This window comes from Cebus imitator, unplaced genomic scaffold, assembly GCF_001604975.1.
Source record: "Cebus imitator isolate Cc_AM_T3 unplaced genomic scaffold, Cebus_imitator-1.0 Scaffold163, whole genome shotgun sequence".
Lineage (NCBI taxonomy): Eukaryota > Metazoa > Chordata > Mammalia > Primates > Cebidae > Cebus > Cebus imitator.
In genome coordinates, this window is record NW_016107478.1 from 1819325 (window position 1) to 1843936 (window position 24612).

General features: G+C 41.5%; 1 protein-coding gene across 1 annotated transcript in view; it reads right to left on the minus strand.

Annotated features, from left to right (window-relative positions):
• The window catches only part of PLPP3 (phospholipid phosphatase 3), an 86781-nt gene extending 62451 nt beyond the window's left edge, over positions 1–24330 (minus strand). The window contains exon 1 of the mRNA XM_017543988.2: positions 23508–24330. Coding sequence (XP_017399477.1) covers positions 23508–23646 — 139 coding nt within the window. The 5' untranslated portion in view covers positions 23647–24330. The remainder of the gene's footprint in view (positions 1–23507) is intronic.
• Positions 24331–24612: the final 282 nt, after the last annotated feature.

The window sequence follows — 24612 nt, forward strand, 5'->3', positions numbered from 1 at the left end:
AACAGCCTATGTAGAGTTTTAAAAATACCAATGTCTTTTCAATGTTTCATTATTTCCAGCTAAAGAAAAATAACTGGGGATTTTCTTAGCACTCCACGCTGGTTTAAATAAAATGTGTCTTGGAACTCCCCAAGTTCACTTCACACTCATAGTCAACCCTACCTCTGTTCCACAGTATTTTTCACTCTCCCTTCATTCATTTTTTTCCCAATAAATATTTATGAAGCACCTACAATGAACAAAGCATGGGCTTAGGAGCAGTGGGGGATATGTGTCAATCACAGTTCAAATGCTCTGTTTTTTACTCATGTGAGGAAATTAAGAAAAGGAGTTATAATTTGCCAAATGATACTTAGTGGAAAGGTACAGAGGTGGCCATGCCCTGCACAACTGCGAGGGACAGCACTCACAGGCTCCAGTCTCAGTTAGGGCTGAAACCAATGCTGTTGCCATTTCCACTCTTCCATCATGGAAGCAGCTGAGCAGGCCCTGTCCAATCCCTCGTGCTCAGCAATTTCCATGAGGGCTTTTGTCTGTCCTGTGCACACGGATGCCCTAAGGACCATGGGCTGGCTGGCTACATTAGCTGGTTATTGTAATACTGGTGGTGCTGGCCTTCCTTAGTGCCTGTTGGGGTGTGTGTGCAATTTGCCATAATCACGTACGCAGAAGAAGGAAGGCCAAACCCTAAAAAAAAAAAAAAAAAACCCAACATGAAGAAGCAAGAGAAAAATTGGTGATAAGTATCCGATATTGACTACTTTTACTATGGAATGTGGTCCAATTACCAGTGAATTATTGGCATGCCAGTTGGCTTCTAGGTCACTGTGTCCCTGAATGGAACAATTTGTGAAACATGCTTAACAAGAGCAATGATGCTTGGCTAATTTTTAAATTTTTTTGCAGAAACAAGGTCTCGCTATGTTGCCAAGCCTGGTCTTGAACTCCTAAACTCAAGCAATCCTCCCGCCTCAGCTTCCCAAATCACTGGGATTATGGGTGTGAGCCAAATACTTTAAGTTCAGTAAAACATTTTAGCTAAGTCTAGTGTGTGTGCTTAACCTGGTTTTTAAAGAATATGATGATGTAGGCTTCGACTGGCCAAACTTGGTTAAATTTAGCAGTTAATAACCATCAAACATTGTCTCACACTAATCAAATTCAGATCAAGGAAGACATTTTTTTCCCCTGGTTCACAGTATTTTCTATTCATGAAAAGGAAACAGGATGTGATAAAAATGTACCATTTTAGAGTCAGGCCTAAATTCAACTAAGCTACTTGGCTTGGGCCTCAATTTCCTCACTTATAATTTGAGGGGTAGAGAGAAGAGGTTTAATGGGGTAAATTGTGCCCTCTCCCACCAAATTCATGTTAAAGTGTTGAAGGTCACCTTAGAGTATGAACTAATTTAGAGACAGAGTTTTGGGGCTAGGGTCTTTATAGAAATAACCAAGTTAAAGTGAGGTCATTAGGGTAGGAGCTGACCCTGTATAACTGGTGTCCCTATAAAATGGGGAAATTTAGTCACAGAGATACACAGAGGTGAGATTACACAAAGAAACAAGAATACTTAATTCTGAATGATGTTAAAGGGTCATTGATCAAGTAATGATAAAACTAATTATGAAGACTATTTGAAACATAGAAGATCATATGTATATATACCCAAATACCTGAAAGAAAATAAACACGAGTAAAAAGAAACATGACAAAATGACAATAGTATTTGTGGTAGATTATGGGTGATGTTCCCTGTCTTTTCCAAATCTTAGGTTGTATAGTTTAAAGCATCAATAATGATAAATGAATTTACCTTTAGAAAAAAAGCAAAATTTTTATGTTAATGTCAAAAGTGACTTGGGTTTTTGAGACCCTGTCTCAAAAGAAAAAAAAAAAACAGTTTCACTGCAGGGAAGGTCGGATTTAAAAACTGGTTTGGGCGGTTCAGGGAGGGTCATGTATAGGTGAATGCAGTGTGAAGTATTTATCAAGAAGGACTGTCACTGGGCAGGCAGGTGCAGTGGCTCATGCCTGTAATATCAGCACTGTAGGAGGCTGAGGTGGATAGATTGCTTGAGGTCAGGAGTTTGAGACCAGACTGGCCAAGAAAATGAGAGAAGAAAGATAAAAGGAGAGGAGAGGAGAGGGAGAGGGAGAGGGAAAGAGAAGGAAAGGGAGAAAGAGAGACAGAGAGAGAGAGAGAGAGAGGGAGAAAGAGAGACAGAGAGAGAGAGAGAGAGAGAAGAGAGAGAAAGAGAAAGAAAGAAAGGAAAGAAAGAAAGAAAGAAAGAAAGAAAGAAAGAAAGAAAGAAAGAAAGAAAGAAAGAAAGAAAAAAGAAAAGAAAAAAGAAAACGAAAGAAAAGAAAGAAAGATTGATTGTCTCCTTCACTTCAATCCTCCAGTTTTCGTCAACTAGATTTTGAGTTCTAACTGAATCAGAATTGATAGAATCCTAGCTCGTAACTTCATAGCTATATCAACCTGGCATATAGTAGGCAATTGATAAATGTATAATTAAGTGGGTGAATGAATGAACCAATGAATGCAGTTGCCTTGGGTCTTGTAAGAAAACCACTGGCCTTCAGATCAGACATCTTTACTAGAATGGTAATGTGTATGTACCTCCATGGATCATTTCCCTTTTCTGCTCAAAGACATATAATGTTGTCAAGTCTACATTTTATAGACAGGCTGGTGAAGCTGAGAGAGGAAAGATAGCTTCTGAAACCAACTTTTGAGGGTTTTGAAATCTAAACCCTCACTGTATAGAGAAACCTTATACTTCCTCCATCGATCTCATAGTCCTTCTTCTCTGCAAGTCCCCAGGGCGCTTTTCCAACCCCATATTGCTCTGTGCTGCAGCCAAAGGCCAGTTTCCTGCCTCAAAAGGCCCTTTGTTTGGGCTCTCTTTCCAAATCAGCGTATCCTGAGCTTGAACCCCCTTGCTTTTGAGAACTCTGATGCCTTGGCAGCAGAAGGCTTTGCCAGCAGGTTTGTGGTCCTTAACAGCTTTCAGAAACCTCAATGTGAGGGCATGTCTATAGCTAAGAAACTCTTTTCATGGGAGGGAGGAGAGGGAGTATTATTTTAAGAGTTGCAAAAACAACTTCAAATTGACTCTTTGGTCTTTCATTGCTACCAGAAGACTGAGAACTTCTTGTTCTCTTGTATTTAATTAAGATGATAGTTTTAATCAAGTTTAAATGATATTGGTTAATATGCTCTGCTCAATCTCCCAACACTGGAATACATTAAAGACAAACTTCCAGCATCTCCTTCCCAATTGGAAAACACACAAATGAAAAGCAAGCACAAATGGAAAGGTAGCTCCATCTGTACAGCTGCCATATGATTCTCTGGCAGAAGTCCAAGGTAACTTTTCAAAGATCAGATAAACTATGTCTAATTCATGTTTTGTACTTACATATTTTATAAATCCAGGTAGCATTCTCTTATGCATTTATTTGTTCCAAAGCTTGCCAATTATTTATGACAGGTAAGTTTCTAAACACTTAAGGGTCAGGGTATATTCATGTCAAAGCGCCTACTGTCTGTGAGTTTTTGGTTTTTTTGTTTTTTCATCTTCAGACACCCTGTAAAGTAGAAATTATTATCACCTGTAAAGTAAAATTATTATTTTACAGGTGAGGAAACTGAAGTTTACTACAACACTTGCCACAGGTTATAAGCTAGCAAGTGATGGGGCTGCCTGGAACACAGAACTGTCTGGCCCTAAGATATACCCGCTTTCCACTATGTTCCACTGTCTCCTAAACTTTAAAAACTTTGATTCTGGGTTAAAATTGTGGTCACTCGTGGTGGTAAATCTCTCCATCTTTCCTCCTATTTGCACCTTGTGACAGGGTGAATTCAACACAGTCAAGACCTCTGAAGATCAGGCACTGTCCTAGAGTCTTTTATACTTGACGCCTCTGCAGTTCTGAAAGACCATTTAATCAACTGCCTCATTATCTAAGGAAGAAAATGTAAACCAACAGAGTGCAAGTGACTTGTTTAAGGTCACTAACTACTGCCAGAGCTGGAATGGCTGAGATTAGGAGGTGAAATTACCTCAGGTTGGAGTAGTGAGGGGTAGCGTGAGCAGAACCCAGCTTAAAGAATGGATCCTCTTTGTACAGGCAGAGAAGGAGAGGATGCTTTAGCAGAGGAAAGAGCACAAACAAAGGCCAGAATACAGATTTCTGTGTGTTGTTTCCAGGAACTAAGGACATCTGTATGGATAAAGGTGGATGTCAATGAGAAGACCTGTGCATTCAAAATAAGGATGGCAGGAACCAAAAACTGTTAACGGTAGATGCCTCTGGGAGTGGAATTTGGAGGAACAGTAAGCAAGGGGTTATTCCCTTTTAATATAATCATATGGTTATTTTTTTTTTTTTTTTGAAGAGTCTAGGTCTTACTATGTTGCCCAAGCTGGTCTTGAACTCCTGAGCTCAAGTGATCCTCCCACCTCAGCCTCCCAAGATGCTGGTATTAGAGGTGCGAGCCAGCACACCCAGGCTTGAATTTCTTTTTAAATACTAAGAATATATTACTGTGCTTTGGAATGTTATGTCAAGATTTAAATGACTTTGTAGATTACTCACACATAGGGCTAACATCTGATTTGCAAAAGAACCAAATACACTGTGTAAAGGGATGCTTTAAATTATATTTACTGGATTTAAACTTGAACCTGCACAAGGCAAGTTTTGTTTTCTCTAGATTTTACCCATTTTCTAAGACAGTTCATTTGTCTGAGCCTAGTTTTCTCATCTGGAAAACGGGGATGAGAAAGGGAAAACTTTCGATGCTTAGTCCCTCCATCCCCTGCATTCTAAGATTATTCTAAACGATGGTCATTGGTACTGGGCAGAGCTGAGGCAAAGAAACCACTCTGCTAAAGGGAATTCTTCAGTGCAGTCCTTTCCTTGACAATGTGGCCTAAAACCATTCTCCTAATTTGCCCGTCCAAACAACGGTGATGTTACCACTTTCAGAAGCCTTCCCCCAGCGCTCCTCAAACAAAGGGTTAATAATCCCTTCAACTTGGCTACCTCTGTACAGTGTATACATTGTATTTCTAGAACTGCACCTGCCCAACATCTACTCCAGAAGATTCAAGGACTGAAACCACTCCTCATTCATCATTAGACCTCAACACCCTGCACAGTACCTGGTGCATTAAAGGTGTTCAATGCCTATTTGTTGAAATGACTCATCAGCATCATTTATTCAGGTACTTTCAATTATAAAATTGATAGATACTATTATTAATGCTACAAATTACCAAAACTGTACCAAATGTAGTTGATGCTGGGTTAAAATTATGGGAAGGTTGATTTTATATCAACACAGCCTTTTGAACAATTAGAACTGCCTCCATGGAATACACTCACCGTCGCTGAAAGTAATAAGCCAAGGCTTGATATTAACCAACAAAAGATGGTCTAGAGGGATTGTACCCTCGAGATGAGGATGAAAGTGGGAGGGTTGATTAAATGACTATAGAACCTGAGTTTTAAAATTAGAACAGATCTGGGGTTAATTTCTAATACCTCTATGCCCCAGTTTTATCACTTGTAAAACTGGAGTAATATACCCATTCCATGGCATTATGGCAGGGTTTGAATAAAACATGTGAAACATCAAGAACACATTAGATACTCTATATTAGTTATTTTCTCTTCTGAATCAGATATTTTGATATTTTAATATCAGCCCTCTCACAACTGTGAGAAGCAAGACTGACCCAGATAAATATCTAAAAAGGTGAGTATACAAACCTGCATACCATGGGATTATTTTTGAAGGGTTTTCCAGTAGCCAAAAGCAATGAGACCAAATACATTTGAAGTAACAGAAGGTCAAACAGCAAACGTTTAAAGAGAAAATCATTCCCTTTCTCCCTTTTGGTTTCAACTTATTCTAAGGAACAGAGATTTCAGGGGAAGCACCCCGCTGCACAAGAAAACTAAATAATTTTTCATGTTAGAAGATTTCACTGTCACATTTCACAGATGAGGCAACAAAGTCACAGAGAGAGAGTTATGTGGCCAAGGTGATACAGTAAAGTCATGTTTTAGTCTGTTCATGCAAACACAAAACATCTGACTGAAATTTATAAACAACGGAAACTTATTTCTCACAGTTCTGGAGGCTGGGAAGTCCAAGATCAAGATGCCAGTAGATTCAGTGTCTGGTAAGGACTTGCTTTCTATTTCAAAGATGGCACCTTCTAGCTATGTTCTCACATGACGGAAGGGCAGAAGGGCTAAAAAGCTCCCTCAGGCCTATTTTATAAGGGCACTATTCCCATTCATGAGTATTCTGCCCTCATGACCTAATCACCTCTTAAAGCCCCCACCTTCTATCACCTCGGTGATTAGATTTCAGGATATGAATTTTGGAGGAACACAGACATTCAGACCACAACAGTTAGTAACAAAGTTAAGACATAAACTCAGATTTCTTGTCTCCCAGCTTGCCTATGTTTTCCCTTCAGAAGTTTTCCTCTCGCTGTTCAGAGCCCTCTTGAAGGCAAGAGAGGAGGATGAAAAAGTCACGCCTTCTAAATACAGCCCTACCTGTATTAAAAAAAAAATTTTTTTAATAGAAGCTATCATGGTTAGCACAAATTTTGTTTGTTAACCAAGTTCAAAATACTACATAAATGCAAAATCGAACGTAAAATACCTAGCTGTTGTTTTAAGTTAGTTACACATTCCCAATTCTCTCAGGCTAGTTAATACTTTATTATTGACTGTTACAAACTCTAGCAAGTAAAGGGTTTTTCCATTTCATCACACTGACTGACAGGAAGCAGGCCTTAAGCACCCAGCGTTTAGCTTTATAATTATACTTAATAATAATTCAGCTATTTATAGAAAAGATAAACTGTACCAGTGGCTACCTCAGGATTATGTTATCATAGGCAACAAAATTTTTATTTTTCTTACTTCTTGTTTATACTTTTTCTCAATAAAAATTTTTCAGCACCTATTACATACAAGGAGTTCAAAATCTATTAAGACAGAACCGTATACAACTATAACCAAAAATTTTTACATTACAGGTCAACACAAAGTGCTATGGAAACCCAAAGAGGTACTAAATCTGTCCAGAGGAAATCAGGAAAGTCTTCAGGGAGGAGGCAGGCAGGATTTGAAGAGACTATCAAGAGATGAGTAGCACACACCAGGCAAAGAGAAAGAATGGCATGGTAGAAAAGCACTTGGAATAGCCCCGGAGTGGAGAAGGGTATGAAGGGGTGAGGGGAGGATGGGGTAGAGGGGATGAGAAGCAAGAAATGGAAAGGTTTGGTGGTGTTAGATTCTGAAGGGTCTCAAATGCACTGAGAAATGGATTCTGCAGTCAAGAAGAGGGCAGAAAGTATTGTTCTGAAGAGACAGGCCTATGTGATCGGGATTGTAGTTGTAACAAATGACCATGTATACTCACTGCATAAAGAATACATGGGGGAGGAGAGACTATCACCCTAGAAATAAAATCTGTAAAGACATTTTTCAGATCTGGGTAAATGATAGCATGTGCCTAAAATGGGGTCGAATTGGGAAGGATGGAGAACAGACAGCGCATCCAGAAACAAAAAGAAAAATCATATTCATCATACAAGGATGAGTTTGCAGTTGTAAAGTATTCTTCTGTACCTCTGGAATACCATGCCATTTGGCCTCAACAGCTCTGTGAGGTAGGCAGGGAACAAACCATCATCCCCATTTTATCATTCGTAAAGTAGGAGACTTTTGCCCAAGGTCGCTCAGTTAATACAGCAAAGCTGGGACTGGAGCCCAGATCAGCATCAAGCTCTTAGACTTTGTATTTTTAAAATCTCATTTAATTTTCAGCTCAAGACACCTGGCCATGTTTTTTTTCCATCTGTGCATCCATCTTCTCATCTTGTCACCTGCTTCCTTAGGGCAGGTTCCACCTCTTATATTTCTTAGACTTTCCCTCAGCACGTTGTATGTATCTCCACAAATACTGGGAGAAAGATAAGATACGCAGCAGACTCCCAGGCATGTGCTTATCTGTCATTTTCTGGTAACAGAGAAAATGATCAACAGCCTAGGCTGTGCTTTCCCATTGGTCTTGTGGGTATTTCCTATTCATCCTTGGTCTGCAGTGGAGGAAGAGCCCTTGCTATGATTCCTACGGTCTGAGGGGCCTCTTGCCAGCTGCTTTGCCGCTCTGCATTCTAAGTGTGAAGGATCTGTACAAAATGGACCCGCTCTAAGTCCTATTTAACTTTTCCATGGGTCTGTGTTTGTCAAAGCTTCATGGCAACTCTTTCAGAAAAAGAAATGCCACAAAACTTCTTTTCGGAAAAGGAGAAAAGACCTACTTTATACACTTGCTTTCATGCTAATCACACCACCATTGAAATCCCAACTGAATAGGGGCCCTACAATAGCCTGGGAAATACACGGAGCATTTTCCAAAGTGCAGGCTCCTTCACTCAAAATGTTTTATTTCCCTGGCTTTTTAACTCCTTTGGAGAACGCTGATAAGAAGAATTAACAATACAATCTGATACTGCTATCCCTCTGCAGAAAAGATACCCCATTTCTGTAGAAAACTGGCCAACTATTCTCCTACTGTGGCTTCTGACCTTTTCTTCTAAGACTCTACCGAACTGGAACTGAGATTCTCACTGATAAATTTTCAGTAAAAGTGGATGCATGGCCCAAGTGACCACTCAAAGCAGATTCTAGAAAAGCATTTTCCCTAAAATGCTAGTAAATGACCTCTGCTACTGATTAGCTGAATTATTAATAGAGTGTCACCAACCCATCAATGAGGATTGCTATAGACATTGCTCACCAAGTTCTGAAAAAAAGCAAAATGAAGTTCAACCTCCTCCTTCATAGTGTTGTTGTGATATTCAAGCAAGTTAATAATATATGAAAAGCCCCTAGCTCACTGGCTGACACATATAAAGTATTCAGTAAAGTTCATGCCTCTCCCTTCCAGTGTCAAGGTTTGGAGTTTACTTCTATCTTCCAGGGATTTAAAAAGAAAGAGGAAATACTGAAGTGGGCAAAAGACTTTAAACTTGAAGGCAAATCTGAACACTTTACAAGGCGTGATCATTTCATTTTAAAATTTTCTGGCTTGCTTGCTTTCTTCATGTGCTCATTCTTGAAACTAAGAGTGAAAAGTCAAATGGCAATCTTGATTCTTGGAGGAAGGAGCATAGGTGTGGGTGGGTTCATACCCCACAAGCTCCATTTTCTAGTACCAAGATCCTGATCAAGCCCCTCCATTGCTCTGCACAACAATTGTCTCTTCTATAAAATCAGTTTGAAGAACAGCTCCCCTTCAGGCTTGTATGATTTGAGGAGATTCGTAAATGTGCCTGACTACACTGTCAGTGCTCAAAATGTTTGTTTCTCAGCTTTTTTCCAACTGACATGTGAACAATAATATTTTGCATGTGGTGGTATTGATGTTTTGCTTGCTTTGAGGGGCTAGGTAACTGGAGATCTACCATGAGAAAAATTAATTGAGGCAAGGAAGAATATATAAATTCAGGTCAGGCATGATGGCTCACGCCTGTAATCCCAGGACTTTGGGAGGCAGAGATGGGCAGATCACTTGAGGTCGAGAGTTCAAGACCAGCCTGACCAACATGAAGAAACCCGTCTCTACTAAAAATACAAAATAAAAATAAAAAATTAGACAGGTGTGGTGGCACATGCCTGTTATCCCAGCTACTTGAGAGGCTGAGGCAGGAGAATCACTTGAACCCAGGAGGCTGAGGTTGCGGTGCAGTGAGCTGAGATCACACCATTGCATTTCAGCCTGGTGAACAAGAGCGAAACTCCATCTCAAAAAAAAGGAAAACAAATAATATATAAATTCAAACTCTCAGATGCAAACATTATCATTTGGTAGAATTGTTCAGTAAAAGGGATTATTGATTAAATCCTTGGATTTCAAACCTAGGGCAAGCACAACTGCAAACAACAAATTTATGGCAAAATTATAATTAAAAGTCCCTCAACTCCATTAATACCCTTAGGAAAATTAAACCTAAAATCAAGACAGGTTTGATTTGATTATTTCCCTCGGATTGAAACTCCCGTATTTTGAATGTTTCGACTCAAGAAGTATTTTCCAGCCAGTCCCTAGGAATTCTGCTTTCATATAGCATCTGCACAGCTGACCTTTCAAAGCAATCCGTCACAAAGGTGAGTGGAGCCTACCATCCCTCCTGTGGCATCACTGGAGCTGCTACTCTTCAGACAGGCTTAAATGACAACCCCACTAAACAAACGATTCTCCAGTAAGTTGGCAACAGCTTTGGAAATATCTTCAAAATCTCAGCTTGCTGGAAGTTCCTCTCTGATCATATGTGCAGTTGCTTCCAAGGAAGACACTGTGCTTCTAATCAAAACATCCATTAAGGCCAAGGTGACGGCAAGGCAAATGTCACGATGAGAAATAATGGACTAGGCCATTCTTCTCTAGAATCCTACAGGGGCCAAATTGACCCAGGCAGATTCTTTGGGAGAGTGTCTAATGAAATCTGCTGTGTGGCTGCGATGCATTCTGCCACTTCCTGTTGGTGGTTGCTAACTTTACAACAATGTGGGTCATTTGTGGGGAAGAGGCTACTAGTAGAGTTCCATGAACTGCATTTAATGAAGGAGCTGCATCCGCAGCCACTAACCAGAGAAACTCGAAATCTTTCAATGTGACCCAAAGGTTACCCCAAACCACAAAAACAGTAGCTCAAGCCAAAGGTACAAAAAGAGTCACTAACAGAGTGACCCATTACCACTGCCTGATGTGAATGACAAAAGGCCTAGCTAAAGTCCGTGCTTTCTTTAGAAAGCCTTCTGTGGAATCCAGGACCCAGTGGTCTTCCTTGTCTCAAAATTCAGAGCCGATAGTCCATTCTAGGGCATCCAGCCTTTTTGCCAACAAAGATCCCTCATGGTTAATTCTTCCCCCTCTGTGACACATCTAGAGGACATCTGTACTTACCAAGGGAACTATATTTCACATCGTGTCTTTATTTTTGCTAATCAAAGCACAAAAAGTGTCAGTCTCATCTCATGATAAGCAGAAATAAACAAGACCAGAGTAAACTCACAGCTGTCATTCACATCACAAACACAGCATGCTGATATTTTGACTAGTCTAGCCAGAGGCTGATGCTGTGAGTTAGACTTGACAAGTTAATCACTGGTGAAAGTTCAGTATGCCTAGATATTTTTGAAGTACTGAAAATAACAGAGGATGCCCCATGATTGACCTGACAGACCTTCACAGGTCCAGAGAACCCAGGGTAGGAATCATCAGACCAACTCATGTTGGGGGACGCTTCAGGGGTTGACAATGTGAAAGCCAGCATGGAGTAATGGAGAAAAGTGTGGGCTTCAGGAACACGTGGAGAACACAGGCAGTAGGGACTAGTAGTAAAGAATGACCTCACCAGGTAGATGTCTGACCCCACCTCTCAAACTCACTGCACCACCTTTGGTAAGTTATTTTTCACCTCTCTTACCTCAACTCTGTGAAATGGAGATAACAGTAACAAATACTTCATGGGCTCATTGGGAGGATTAAATAAGAGAATGTGCACACAATGCTTAACCTGGTGAGAGGTACCTAGCCAGTACTCAATAAATGTCAGCAATGGTCACCATTTAATCAAGATTAAGTCCAAATTCCAGCCCCGATACACATCAGCTGTAAAAACTTGGGCAAATCATTTACCTTCTTTGAGCTGCAAAACCAGGTTTTAAGCATATCCCTTATTCTGTTATTAAAAGGTTTAAGTGAGATATGTGAAGCACCTAATAATAAATGTGGACTCTTTTTCCTCACACTTTTATGATATTTGAGGTTTAATTTTCACACACAGCTTGATTTTTTAGTGCATTTGTAGCTCAACTAATGATTTAAGATTTGCATTTGTGTCTTATATTTTTTAGATTTGTTGGCATCCAGCACATGAGTCTAAAAGATACATGGTAATTCTAGTTCCTAAGATGACAACTATAGATACACAGCCACACATCCAGAGGGGGTAAAGGGGTGAAAAATCAGCCTTATCAGAAACTGAATAGATGGGTTTCTATTTCATGCCTTTAAAATGTTATAAAGCACGGCCAGGCGCAGTGGCTCATGCTTGTAATCCCAGTACTTTGGTAGGCCAAGGCAGGCGGATCATGAGGTCAGGAATTTAAGATCAGCCTGGCCAACACAGTGAAACCCCATCTCTACTAAAAATACAAAAATTAGCTCGGCCTGTACAGCGCCTGTAATCCCAGCTACTCGGGAGGCTAAGGCAGGAAAATCACTTGAACCCAGGAGGCGGAGGTTGCAGTGAGCCGAGATCACCCTGCTTCACTCCAGCCTGGGTAACAAGAGCAAACTCAAAAAAAAAAAAAAAAAAAAAAATTGTAAAGCAGATCCTAGGGATATATAGGTTTTACTATTTGCACTTTTAACTGTTTTTGAGGTACTCTGAAGATCCATTCTTCATTCTGCTGAGACAAGAGTCTATAGGTCACAGCCTGCTTTGTGGAAGTGCTACACAGTGGGTGAGCAGGTCCAGCTGACCACCCAGCATCTATTTCCCAGTCAGTTTATTCTCTGCTCACTCGTCTTAAACCCAGTAGCACCACTAAACTGATGAAAAATGTGTTTCTTTGTGAAAAATCCCTCTTAAAACAAAGTGACGCTATAGTGGTTTTATGAATACGTGAATTCCAAATCTTCAGGAAAATTTTGGCATTGTTTCCCTTACATATTTGTATTAATTTTAAGATATTTCTAAAACAGTGGAGCTACTATGGAAAACAGATTGGCAGTTCCTCAAAAAAGTAAACATACAGTTACTATATGATCCAGGAATTCCACTCCTAAGTATACAGTCCCAAGAGAACTGAAAACATTTATATGGATATTCACAGCAGCACTAATCATAATGGCTAAAAAGTGGAAATCACCCAAATGTGCATCAGGTGATGAAGGTATAAATGAAATGTGGTATATCTATATAATGGAATATTATTTAACAATAAAAAGAAATGAAGTAAGGATACATGCTACAATATGAATGAACCTTAAAAACAGTATGCCAGGCAGAAGAAGACAGTCACGAAAGACCACATATTATGTGATTATACTTATATAAAATATTCAGAACAGGCAAATCTATGGAGAAAGAAATTTAATTTGTGGTTGCTGTAAGATGTGGGAAGGTGGAGGAAAAATGGGGAGTGATTGCTGGTGGGTATCATTTCTTTTTGCAGTAACAAATGTTCTAAAATTGGTTGTGATGATGGTTACCTAACTGTGAAGATACTAAAAACCAATGAATCGCGTGCTTTAAATATATGAATTGCATGGTATGTGAATATCTCAATAAAGATATTAAAAAAAAAAATACCATCGCAACCCAGGAAAAATCCTTTCTCTAAACCTAGAGGATTTATAGCCCACTTATTTTAAAGGGCATTAGAGAAATTTAAAAATTCCAGAACAGGCCAGGCATGGTGGCTCATGCCTGTAATCCAAGCTCTTTGGAGGCCAAGGTGGGTGGATCACCTGAGGTCGGGAGTTTGAGACCAGCCTGACCAACATGGTGAAACCTCGTCTTAGATAAAAAAAAAAAAAAAAAAATTCCAGAACAACAACAAAAGAATATAACTCATAGCCTTATCTTCAAAATAAAGCTATGCACATAAAGAAGCATTTACTAATCTTATATGGATTTTGTAAATCTCCTATAAATCCTGCATTTAAAGTGTTTCTGGAAGGACTGGCCTCACCACAGTTCAGAACTGGAGTTCAGGAAGTACCTGTCATGGCCTGACCCAGCCCTCTCTGCTCCTGCCGCAGTACCCTTGGTTCTGCTTGTACTTGCCGCCCCACGTGTGTTTTGCTCCCCTGCCTCCAGTTTACCTACTCTCAGGTCCAGTCATCTGTCCCAAACCTGAATAAGAATAGATTAATTCCCTCCTCCAATCTTTTCATGAATATGTTCCTTCCAAAGATCTTTTGTAAAACTCTTGTATTTTTCTTACGTATTTTAACTAGCTTTAGATTATTTTTTTTCGAGATGGAGTCTTGCACTGTCACTCAGTGCAATGGCGCAATCTCCGCTCACTGCAACCTCTGCCTCCCAGGTTCAAGTGATTCTCCTGCTTCAGCCTCCTGAGTAGCTGGGATTGCAGGCACCTGACACCACACTTGGATAATTTTTTGTATTTTTAGTAGAGACAGGGTTTCACTATGTTGGTCGGGCTGGTCTCAAACTCTTGACCTTATGACCCTCCCGCCTCGGCCTCCCAAAGTGCTGGGATTACAGGAGTGAGCCACTGCGCCTGGCTGCCTTTAGATATTTCTAAAATGGTGCAGCCACTATAAAAAACAGTCTGGCAGTTCCTCAAAAAGGTAAACGGAGTTACCATAGGACCCAGCAATTTTACTCCTAGGTGGTAGGCTTCTCTATGAAATCTCCCAAAACAAAAAGAAAAACAAAAACAAAACTCCATTTCTTCTCCTGGTCTGCCAAAATAAAGCTCAAATTCCTTAGCTGCCTGCCATACCCAGTCCCCTTTCATAATCTAGCTCTAACCTATCTCTCCAGCCTCATCTCCAACAGCCTCCCTTTCTACGCCCTACAATGCAAACACATTTACATTCCAGCCTCCAGCTACTCACCCTTCCCAAATGGGTTCCCGCTTCCAAGTCTCAGCACCTGTGCTTCACTCTGCTGCATTCCCTTCTCCTGCTTCCTGGCCTGTGAGCTATTATTTATTTTGCAAGACCCAGCTCCACATCTTCAGGCAAGCTTCACCACCCTTCACTGTGCTGCTAGAGTAGGCCCTCCCTTACGGCTCCAAAGTCATCACTTACATAGTGTTTGTCATTAGGCAAAAGTCTGTTTCCCTTTCACCAGCCTGGGAATGCCTTAAGGCCATGGAAAATCTGGGGCCTGGCACATAGTAGGTGCTCATCTGCAGAAGACAAGCCTTATCTGTGAAAGACAGGTACAAACAGACTTAATTAAATAAGCTCTCTAGAAATTATACTGATTGATACCATACACTAATTTGGGGGGGCAGATATAAAGAAAGCATCAGTGAGAATGGCTTCCTTCGTGTCAATGTAATCATGTGCATTATGTGTTTTAGGGATGCATAAACAGGAACCAAAGCACACTGCTTATTATGACAAGGCGCTTACACTGATTTGCATTTCTCTGAAAAACTTTTTAGGCATATAATTTTGTTAATTTGTGACAAACCTCAAAAACACACGTACCACCAATACCCTGATTGCAATATATACTTTCAAAGCACACAGAAATCAAGTTCCTTTCAAAGGTTTCCAAAAGAGTCTTATGTGTGTTGTTTTGTTTGGTTTGTTTTAAATTTGGGAATTTTAGTGCAGATCATAATTTATCATTTAACCTAGACTTAAGGGAAGAATAGTTTCACAAGGATGTTCAAGAACCTTACCTAGCCTTCTTTTGAACATTGGCACTGACAATTAATGCATGCCATTGACAAACCTGTTTAATCTGAGACTATTTCATCCTCAGTCACATGAGAGTTTGTTGCAAGGCTTTTAAAAAGCAAAAATACATAAATAGAATAAAAAGCAAAAACTTTGAAAACATGGATTCTCTTTCTTCTCCCCTGAGATACATCATCATTTGAAAAAGTCACCTGTTCCAACTCAAATCATTCAGCAGTGATCTTGGTAATAAGCACTTCCACAAATAAATATCAGTTTGAAGAAAAGTAATGTATCAAAACACTGCCTAGTCCTTCACATTTGCCCTATGTATTTTTGGCCTCAGTCAGCTAACATCCACTGATTTGGATTAAAAGTTAAACCTGTTTGGCTTGTTCCTTTTTCTACTGACTTAGGCAAGAGAGAGAGAATAGAGCTCTCCGGAGAACTCTATTTCACGAATAATATCAAATTTCAAACCAACAATACGCATCCAAAAAGCAGAATGGTAGAAAGGCAAGACCTTTGTTCCAGGTCCTGCTCTTTCACTATCACTGGACAGTTACTAGCCAACCAAGGCCTCCAGTTCCCATTTGTGAACCAAGGGCACTGACCAGGACGTGGTGACAATAATGACAGCAGCAACCACTTCTTGAGTGTCTCTATGAGCCAGACGTTGTACCAGGCATGTCCCCACCACATCACAGTGCATACAGAACCTCATGTCACAGATGAGGAAACTGAGGCCTCACAGAGATTAAGTAAACTTGCCTAAGGTTCTGTGGCTAATAATAGTGAGCAAACTCCATTATGACTCCAAGGCCTGTGCTATTCCCCTCACACCTCTCACCCTTCTGCCAGCTCAGAATGGCCTATTTTTCTAACTGACATTAAAAAATGACCTTGATATTGTTGATAATGAAAACTCCAAGGTACTTCCAAATTCTAAAGATTCCATGAATCTAGGCAATGAGGAATTGCTCCAATGGTATTTTCTTTATTATGTCTACAGAGAAGCTTATTCATCATGCTTTAAGCTGTTTTGCTCTGTCTACTGCCCAATAATATCCTTAAGACTCTGAAATTAATGAAATGGAAAGAAATGAAAAAGACCAACTTGATTGCATTAATTGCATTGAAAAGTGGGGCAGCAAGGTAAACTGGCACGTGCTCTGGAAAAGTTGGTGACCTCTTTCTAGCTGGGTACCCTTGTGCAAGTTACTTAACATCTCTGAGCTACAGTTCCCTCATCTATAAAATGGATCCAGTCTCAATACCACATGATTGGCCTGCATAATAAATATGGTGGCCTAGCACAGTACCTTCCTTCCTTAGCAGATACATTAGGGTCCCCTAGATGGCCAGCGTTTTGATCATTCCCAATCATTGCTGTTCTTTTTTGAAACAGAGTCTTGCTCTGTCACCCAGGCCTAGAGTGCAATGGCAGGACCTTGGCAGGACCTTGGCTCACTGCAGCCTTTGCTAACCGGATTCCAGCAATTCTCCTGCCTCAGCCTCTGGAGTAGCTGAGATCACAGGCACGCGCCACCATGCCCAGCTAATTTTTGTATTTTTAGTACAGACAGGGTTTTACCACATTGGCCAGGCTGGTCTCGAACTCCTGACCTCAGGTGATCCGTCCATCTCAGCCTCCCAAAGTGCTAGGATTACAGGCTGAGCCACAGTGCCTGGCCTTGCTGTTCTTTTTAGCTAGGTTTTCCTCTGAGCTGTTGAATGACACGAAGTAAGAGTTGACCCTAAAACAGGCCATCTTTCTAAATTCTCTCCCACCCTTCCTGAGGCATATTTGTCTTTCACTCAAGATGATATGGCCTTCTCCCTTTCAAAGGCGGAGAATCCAACCACCAAAGCTTATTGAGTTCCGTCACTTCGACTTTCTCAGAAAGGGTCAGAAAACCTGCCAGTGCTTGTCTTTAGCTAATGGAAAACATTTGTGTCCACTCTGCTAGGTTTTTTCTTGGGATTCTTCTCAGGATCTTTTCCTTAATACAGTTCAGGCAACTTTGCTGCCAATAAATAAAAAGATGATTTTATAAAACCATTGAGGAGTAAGAAAACTGGAAAGAAAGTGAAAATTCCACTCTTACATGAAGAACAATACCAACATAATTCCTACCTGATAATAATGTGCTTTTGAACTTTTCAGAGTGCTTTCAGATTCTTTATCTCACCTGAGATTCACAACAAACAGGTGTTACCAGGTTTGCTTATTTTACAGATGAGGAAACTGAAGCCTGGAGGAGGTTAAATAATTTTTGCCCAAATCACACCTTGGCAAAAGGTGGCTGTTAGCTTTATGTCAGGATTCAAACACAGATTTGGGGAAATCCAAAGCTTGTATTGTTTCCACACTAATTTGCCAAGCTTATTTTATCTTTTAAGGGCTCTCTTCAGGAATTTAATTTATTCCTGCTTTACCTTGCACTCATGCACAAACTTTAGTATCTCAAAAGTATTTAGAATTAACACTTTATTTATCCAAAGGGGGTCACATGGCTGGCAACTTCAACTACATAGAATTCAGTTTAAAAACAGAAAATACATAAATATGGCATTAGAAATAACACTAAGTCTTCGCACTGAAAGTCACAGGACACTTTCAGGTCTGCGCCCAGAAGTAATTTTCCGTTTGAAGGAATTCTAGCAAACTTGGTTATCTTAACTGAAAAAGACAGGTGCACCAGTCACAAACAAAAACACAGACAACCTCACAACCTCACAATGCAGAAACTGCCAAAACATTCAGTGCAGGGACGAAAGCCCATTACATAATTAAATTGCCCTTAAGACATCAGCTGTTAACCAACATAGTGATTCTAAAACTGGCATGATAAGAATCACCAGCAGTCTTTATAAAATATGGAATCCCAGGTCCTGGCTCAAAGCCAGCTGAATCTGAATATCCTGGAGAGGAGTCCTAGAATCTGTATTTCATACCAGATAGGACCCATGTTAGGTGAGTTTATGAAATACTGGCAAAGTAGGCAACACCCCCAAAAAAGTATTATTCCTTAAATAATGTGTACTGGATTGAACTGACACACAGCACAGGGATCCCCATAAATATAACTGCCTACCCAGGGAAGAAGCCCTTGACTATGGTCTCATTAGTATCACGCTGTGACCAACTGGGCTTCTTAGCCCAAACAACTGCACAGAAAAGGTAAAGGAGGAATCTAAAATTGACAGATAATCAAGAGAAAAGCAGAAAAAGCCATCAATTCTGACCTAGCAGTCTCCCACAAAGGCAGCTAGCTACTCACATGGTATATCTCTTAAGTATAAAAGAAAGTTAAGGAAGATAGAAAAAAGAGCTAAAAAGAAGATGAAGAAGGAAAAAAACAAGAAAAAACCCTAGCCATTTTGGACAATAAAGAAATAGAAGTTTTTAACCATACTAGAAAAGTAAACAGGACTTACCTACTAAATGATCCCAGGCTGGAGTGCAGTGACACAATCATGGCTCGCTGCAGCCTCCAATTCCTAGTCTCAAGATATCCTTCTTCCTCAGCCTCCCAAGAAGCTTGGCTACAGCTACAGGGTTGCACCACCACACCCAGTTAATTTTTTATTTTTTTGTAGAGACAAGGTCTCACTATACTGCCCAAGCTGATCTTGAACTCCTGAGCTCAAGCAATCCTCCAGCCTCTGCCTCCCAAAGTGCTGCGATTATAGGAGTGAGCCACTGCACCCAACTGAGGCCCTCTTCTTTAGTTTAATTAAGGATGGTTGGCTAGGCAGTTCACCAGTTGATTAATGAAAATATGTAAATTTCAAGAAGCAGGTGAGTGGACACATCCAGCCAAGGAAAATCTAGTCAGTTTCTCAATCCATTGCCTTAACCTTAGTCAAAGCAGTGCTTACCTCATCTGGAGAATTAACACCAAATCAAGCTAATTTTCAACATTAATTGTTTGGTCATACATATATAACAATTCAATTAATGATAAATAGTCCAAGAGAGGCAGTGAGTAGGTTTCCACAGCACAATATCTGCTAGCCCAGACTTATAAAATTGTTAGAGCTAGAAGGACATTGAAAGATGATCTAGTTCCTTCCCTTTTTTGCAATGGTAAAGAAACTGAGACTCAGAAAACTCAAATTAATTTCTCCAAAGCTGTACAGTGCAGTGGTAGTACAAGACTATAATTCCCATCTCTAGTTGTGATGATTCACAGAGCCAATATGTAATGAAGAGCTTAGAAGAGCAGATGCATAAGGTAGACATTCAGCATATGTCAAGTCTCTAATATCAAGCCTCTACTAGAAATCGGTCGCTGCATGTTTAATGGCAACATTAGACACAATCCCATACAATCAGTCATTTTGCAGTTGGAAAAAAACTGAGGCCAACAGAAAACCAATTCATCCACACAATGCAACTAGATAGTGGCACTAGCCAACCTGGAACCTGAAGCTTCTGACTCTAAGTGTCTCTTTTCACTATGCCATGCTGCCCCTCTCTCACTATTAAAAGTAAATAATAATAAATGATGACTCTATGTATCCCAAATGTAGAACCAGTTCTAGAATTATACCTCAACCACTTAATTGGAAGTCAAAAAACATCCCAAAACGTGGTGGAGCAACCAAATTAGATAGCATGGTTGCTGACTACCCACATTCTGTATCACTGACCAGAACACTGGGACCAACTTTATTTATCTGCTTTGGTGCAAATGGGTAACTGGGAAATCCGGAGAGGCAGAACTGTCTGCAAACTGAGCTTCAGAATTTTCTGATGAAAACCTGAATTTCAAGATTCTTCAGGTGGGGAAAGGACCCTACTCATGCTAAACTGAGAACTGGGGATCAACTCAAATCAACTTCAGTGTTAATCTAGTCTTCCCTGTTCTGAGACGTGGTTTTCTGGTTTATAAAATGGAGATAATCTATTCATGGGGGTTGCATTAAAGAGTGCATGCATAAATTTATATTAAAAAGAGTCTAACAGAGCTTAGAAAGACAATAGTTATTCCTCCCTTCTTACCTGGGAATTGTCTGTCCCTCTCCCACAACCCCACATACCACAATCAATGCACAAAAACCAGGAGGTGATAAACATTATTTAATTGAAAGGAAAACAAAATCAATTTCAGAAAAACTATCACCAAAGATCGTAACTGTATTTGAAAGCAATTAATTGGCAAAAATAGCTGTCCTGTGAAAGGTAAGCTCCCACTGGTGTTATTTAATGCCACTCTTGGTTTCAAACAAGAGTGGACCTTTGTTTTTTTCCCCAAGAATGTAACGTTCTAAAAAGATATGTGAAACAAGTTCGACTACTTGCATATTTCCACTTACATAACACTGACAGCACATCAGCTTTTATTTTTTCCAGATACTAGATGAAGCTTGGTATATATTCCTGTGGGAGAATAAACAGAAAACTGTCTCTCTTCTAAATATATTAATGCCCTGTAATCCAGACCATATGATCAATAAACTATATAAAAATTAAATCATACTGACAGTCTTAGGCAAAAAGTAGAAACAATTTTTTTAGGACTGTGGTGTATGGAATATTAAAATCACATGTCATGCTATTAATTTTTCTTTTGGAAGCCAAATAGAGTTCTCATGCATAAATACTTCACCTAAATATTTCTCCTACAAAAAAACTTTTCCTATTAAAGGTGTTTGAGAGACATTTAATTAGTGATATTGTAATCTGGCCTATGAGCAGGGGAGACACTGATCAATGAGTCACTTTGAAAATGACTATTGCCACAGTTTTAATGTCAAGGCACCCCTTAAAACAAGTAGTAATGTGCATCTATAATAAAATGCATGGTCCTGACAGCATATTGCTCTTCTGAGATAAACAAAATCATTTTGTTCAAACGTAAGACGGCAGTGAATAAATATAATAAACAGGTTAGAATACTAGCTTTGGGGAGACGGGATAGTTGGAGCAAATGAAGAACTGAAACATGCGTGTGCACACACATGCAAACACGCACACACACACACCCCTTATTTACACCTTCAATGTACAACAGAGTATCCTGGGTTTTTACATCCCTGGCTAAACTATAGCTGATGGGTGTGTCTTCTTGCAAATTCCTTTACATCTCTTTCCTTTTCACTTTCATAAGACATCATCTCTTGGGACTGCCTTCTGAAATCACAAGGGTGGAAAGGAAATTGTACAAGGCTGTCAAGCATGTTCTAGCTCTGCTTTCTTAATCACAAAGTAGGAGGTAGGAGTGTACCCTGTACAGGCAGTCTAGAAAGTCTAGAAAGACCCTGCCACCAACAAAACACACTGAGTAAACACTGGGAGTTTCAGGCAAGTTTACAGCAAACAACTTCCATGTGTTTAGTGCTTCCTTGTACTCCCCTAGGACCAGGGAAGGTCTTTTAAAAATTCAACAGCTTAGTTACAAGACTTTAAGTACGAATCTGTCCCACTGCGCATGATAATAAGCCAGCTGCTTTCAGGAAGGTAGGCCCCCCAGTGACAATTCCTTTACATAGCATCTTACTGTTGAATTACTACTGAGAGACGTGCAAATGGGATGTGCCACCTGTAGTGACCTTTCTTCCCTTCCACAGAGCACAATTATACTTTCAGTTGTCTCTCCTTATCTGAAAGGGGCATTCTTATTGATTTTTAATCTCTAAGAAGCCTATCTTTCTTTGCTATGGACCGTCAAGAGGACACTGCACAGTACAGACAGTGCTACAGAAAGAGTCATGAACACTAGGGAGGTATAACTCCAGTCTAAGAAGTCTCTGGTCTGCAAAATCTGCATGGGCAAATCCAGTTCAAAGGGGATTTAAGTCTCCGTGCAGGAGTTCTATTTTTAAGGGAACTGAATTGGGAACACAGATGTTTCTTCAGTTAGCAGAGCTGGCAGAACAGCTCCTGGACCAAATCCGAGTTCTTAATGCAGGAAGGGGCCTTAGAGAGCATCTACTTCAACCCACTCATTCAACTGCTGAGGAAACTGAGGCCCCTGAGGCAGCTAGGTGGCACACCCAGCAAGTGGCAAGAGTGGTAGTGTTCTGATGACAAGTACTGTGCGCTTTCCATTACACCATGATTCACTTAAAAAAAAATCCTAAACTGACTCCAACCTTGGAAGTCCTGTTCATTCGGGTGAAGCGCTTTCTCCCTCCCCTACCGAGTTCGTAAATCCTCCTTACCCTCCCACTCCAATTCCTTTAACTCCCACCGCTGTTCCAGCTGTGGCTTCAACGACTTTGGAAAACAGAAGTGGACCATCGCCTCAACTTTGTGGGAGTGCAATTAAATGTGTGGTCCCCAAACAAGATCGCACTGGCTTTTCCTGTGTCTTGGTGTGCCCATCAGGGAAATGGGGCTCCTCATCCCTGCTGCACCGAGTCAGGGGGTGGGCGAGCTAAAATTGATGCCCGTGAAACAGCCTACCACCTGGCACACAGTAGGCACTCAAGTGATTGCTGAAGCCGTGCCCAGCACCAAGCCCGGGGAGAGCACCTCCACGAGGGAAGCAAGTGACAAGGCCGGCTTGCCAGTCTGGCTAGCCTGGGCAGCAAAGGCGGAAGGGTTGGATGTTTACATAGAGCTGCGGGAAGGCAGCTCGGCTCCCGGCAGGAGCCGGGCTCTCCGGGCGATCCATTTCACTAGGATGGAGGGCGACCAGCTGTAAGCTGGCTCCAGAGCACGGCGCAACCAACTTCCCTTACGCTAAAAGGACGAACCCACACCTTCCTCGGGTTTCCGCCCGGGGTTCCAGCCTGGAGATGACTTTTACGGAGCTGGTTTACAGTTGCCCGCGAACGCATAAGCACGCCCAGACCCACTCAAATACAGGCCTGGAAGTCAGTGGGATCGGGGAGGGCGGGGGCCTCGGGCACAGGCGGCGCGGAGGCTCCCCAGGAAGGCTGCGGGGGCCCGGCGGAGCTGACAGCTTGGCGCGGCCCCGGGCTGGGCTGGGACGCGCGCCGAGGGCCGAGGGCCGAGGGGCCGAGGGACAGCGGAGCTGGGCTCACCCATGAAGAGGCAGAAGAGGTCGAGGCAGATGAGCAGCACCCTCTTGCTGCCGCTCCTTCTCGGGTTGTTGTTGAGCGCCGGGCTGCCGCCGTTCTTGCTCTCCGGGACGATCGCCTTGTCGTACTTGTAGTTTTGCATGGCGCTGGCTGCGGCGCGAGCCTCGCGTCCCGCAACAGCAGCCACACACCCAGGCGCCCGAGGCTACTGCGGAGAGTGGCGGTGGGCCCCGGCTCCGGGCGCGGGGGCGAGAGTGCAGCCCTGGCTGCCTGCCTCCAACTGCAGAAGGTGGTATTTTCTGCTCCTGCTGCGCGCCTCTGCTTTCCTCTCAACCCTAAATCGTTCGAAAGTCCAAGGGGAAGAGAGCCAGATCCCGAGCAGAAACTTTTGCAGAGCTGCGCTGCTTGGGACGCGCTGGGCTGGCGCGCGTCTGAGTGCGCGAGCGCGCGAGTGGGCAGCGCGGGCGCTCGGCCACCTTCCTCCGCAGCTGGTTCCTTAATGAATGGGAGCTGCGCTGAGTCCAGCAACTCCGGAGCGCCTGCCCTAACTCCAACTTTTCCTCCTCCTTCTCCTCCTCCTCCTTCTCCTCCTCCCGACCCGCCTGCTCCTCCTGCTGTTGGTGCTGCTGCCGCGGCGGCTGCTGCTGTGATCGCCTGGGTTTGTTTTCTGCACTTTTATTTCACGAGGTCCTTTAAAAAGAGAAGACGTGGGGTGGGCAGAGAGAGAGAGGGACCTCCTTACTTGGCTCGGATGGATTCAGAAAGCACAGCCCCTTCCTTAAGCTGCCTAAGACGTAGGATAAATAAGGCCACATTTTCCCCCACCCCCTTAAAAAAAAAAAAAAAAAAAAAAAAAAAAAGGTCCTAAAAGGAAAAGTTACTCTCAAACCAGAGAATCTGGGAGCCCCTAGCGTTCAGAAACACCAAATTGTCACAAAAGGAAAAAACTATATAAATAAAAAGAAACATTTCTTGCTGGCCTTGGGTCAAGCAAAAGTTAGGGCTGTACAGCGAAAATGCATTTTTTCTCCCTTACAAACTGAGGCTTTCAGGTCTTTATTGTGACTTAAATTATATTATCCTGAAAAAATCATTTTCTTTTTCTTTT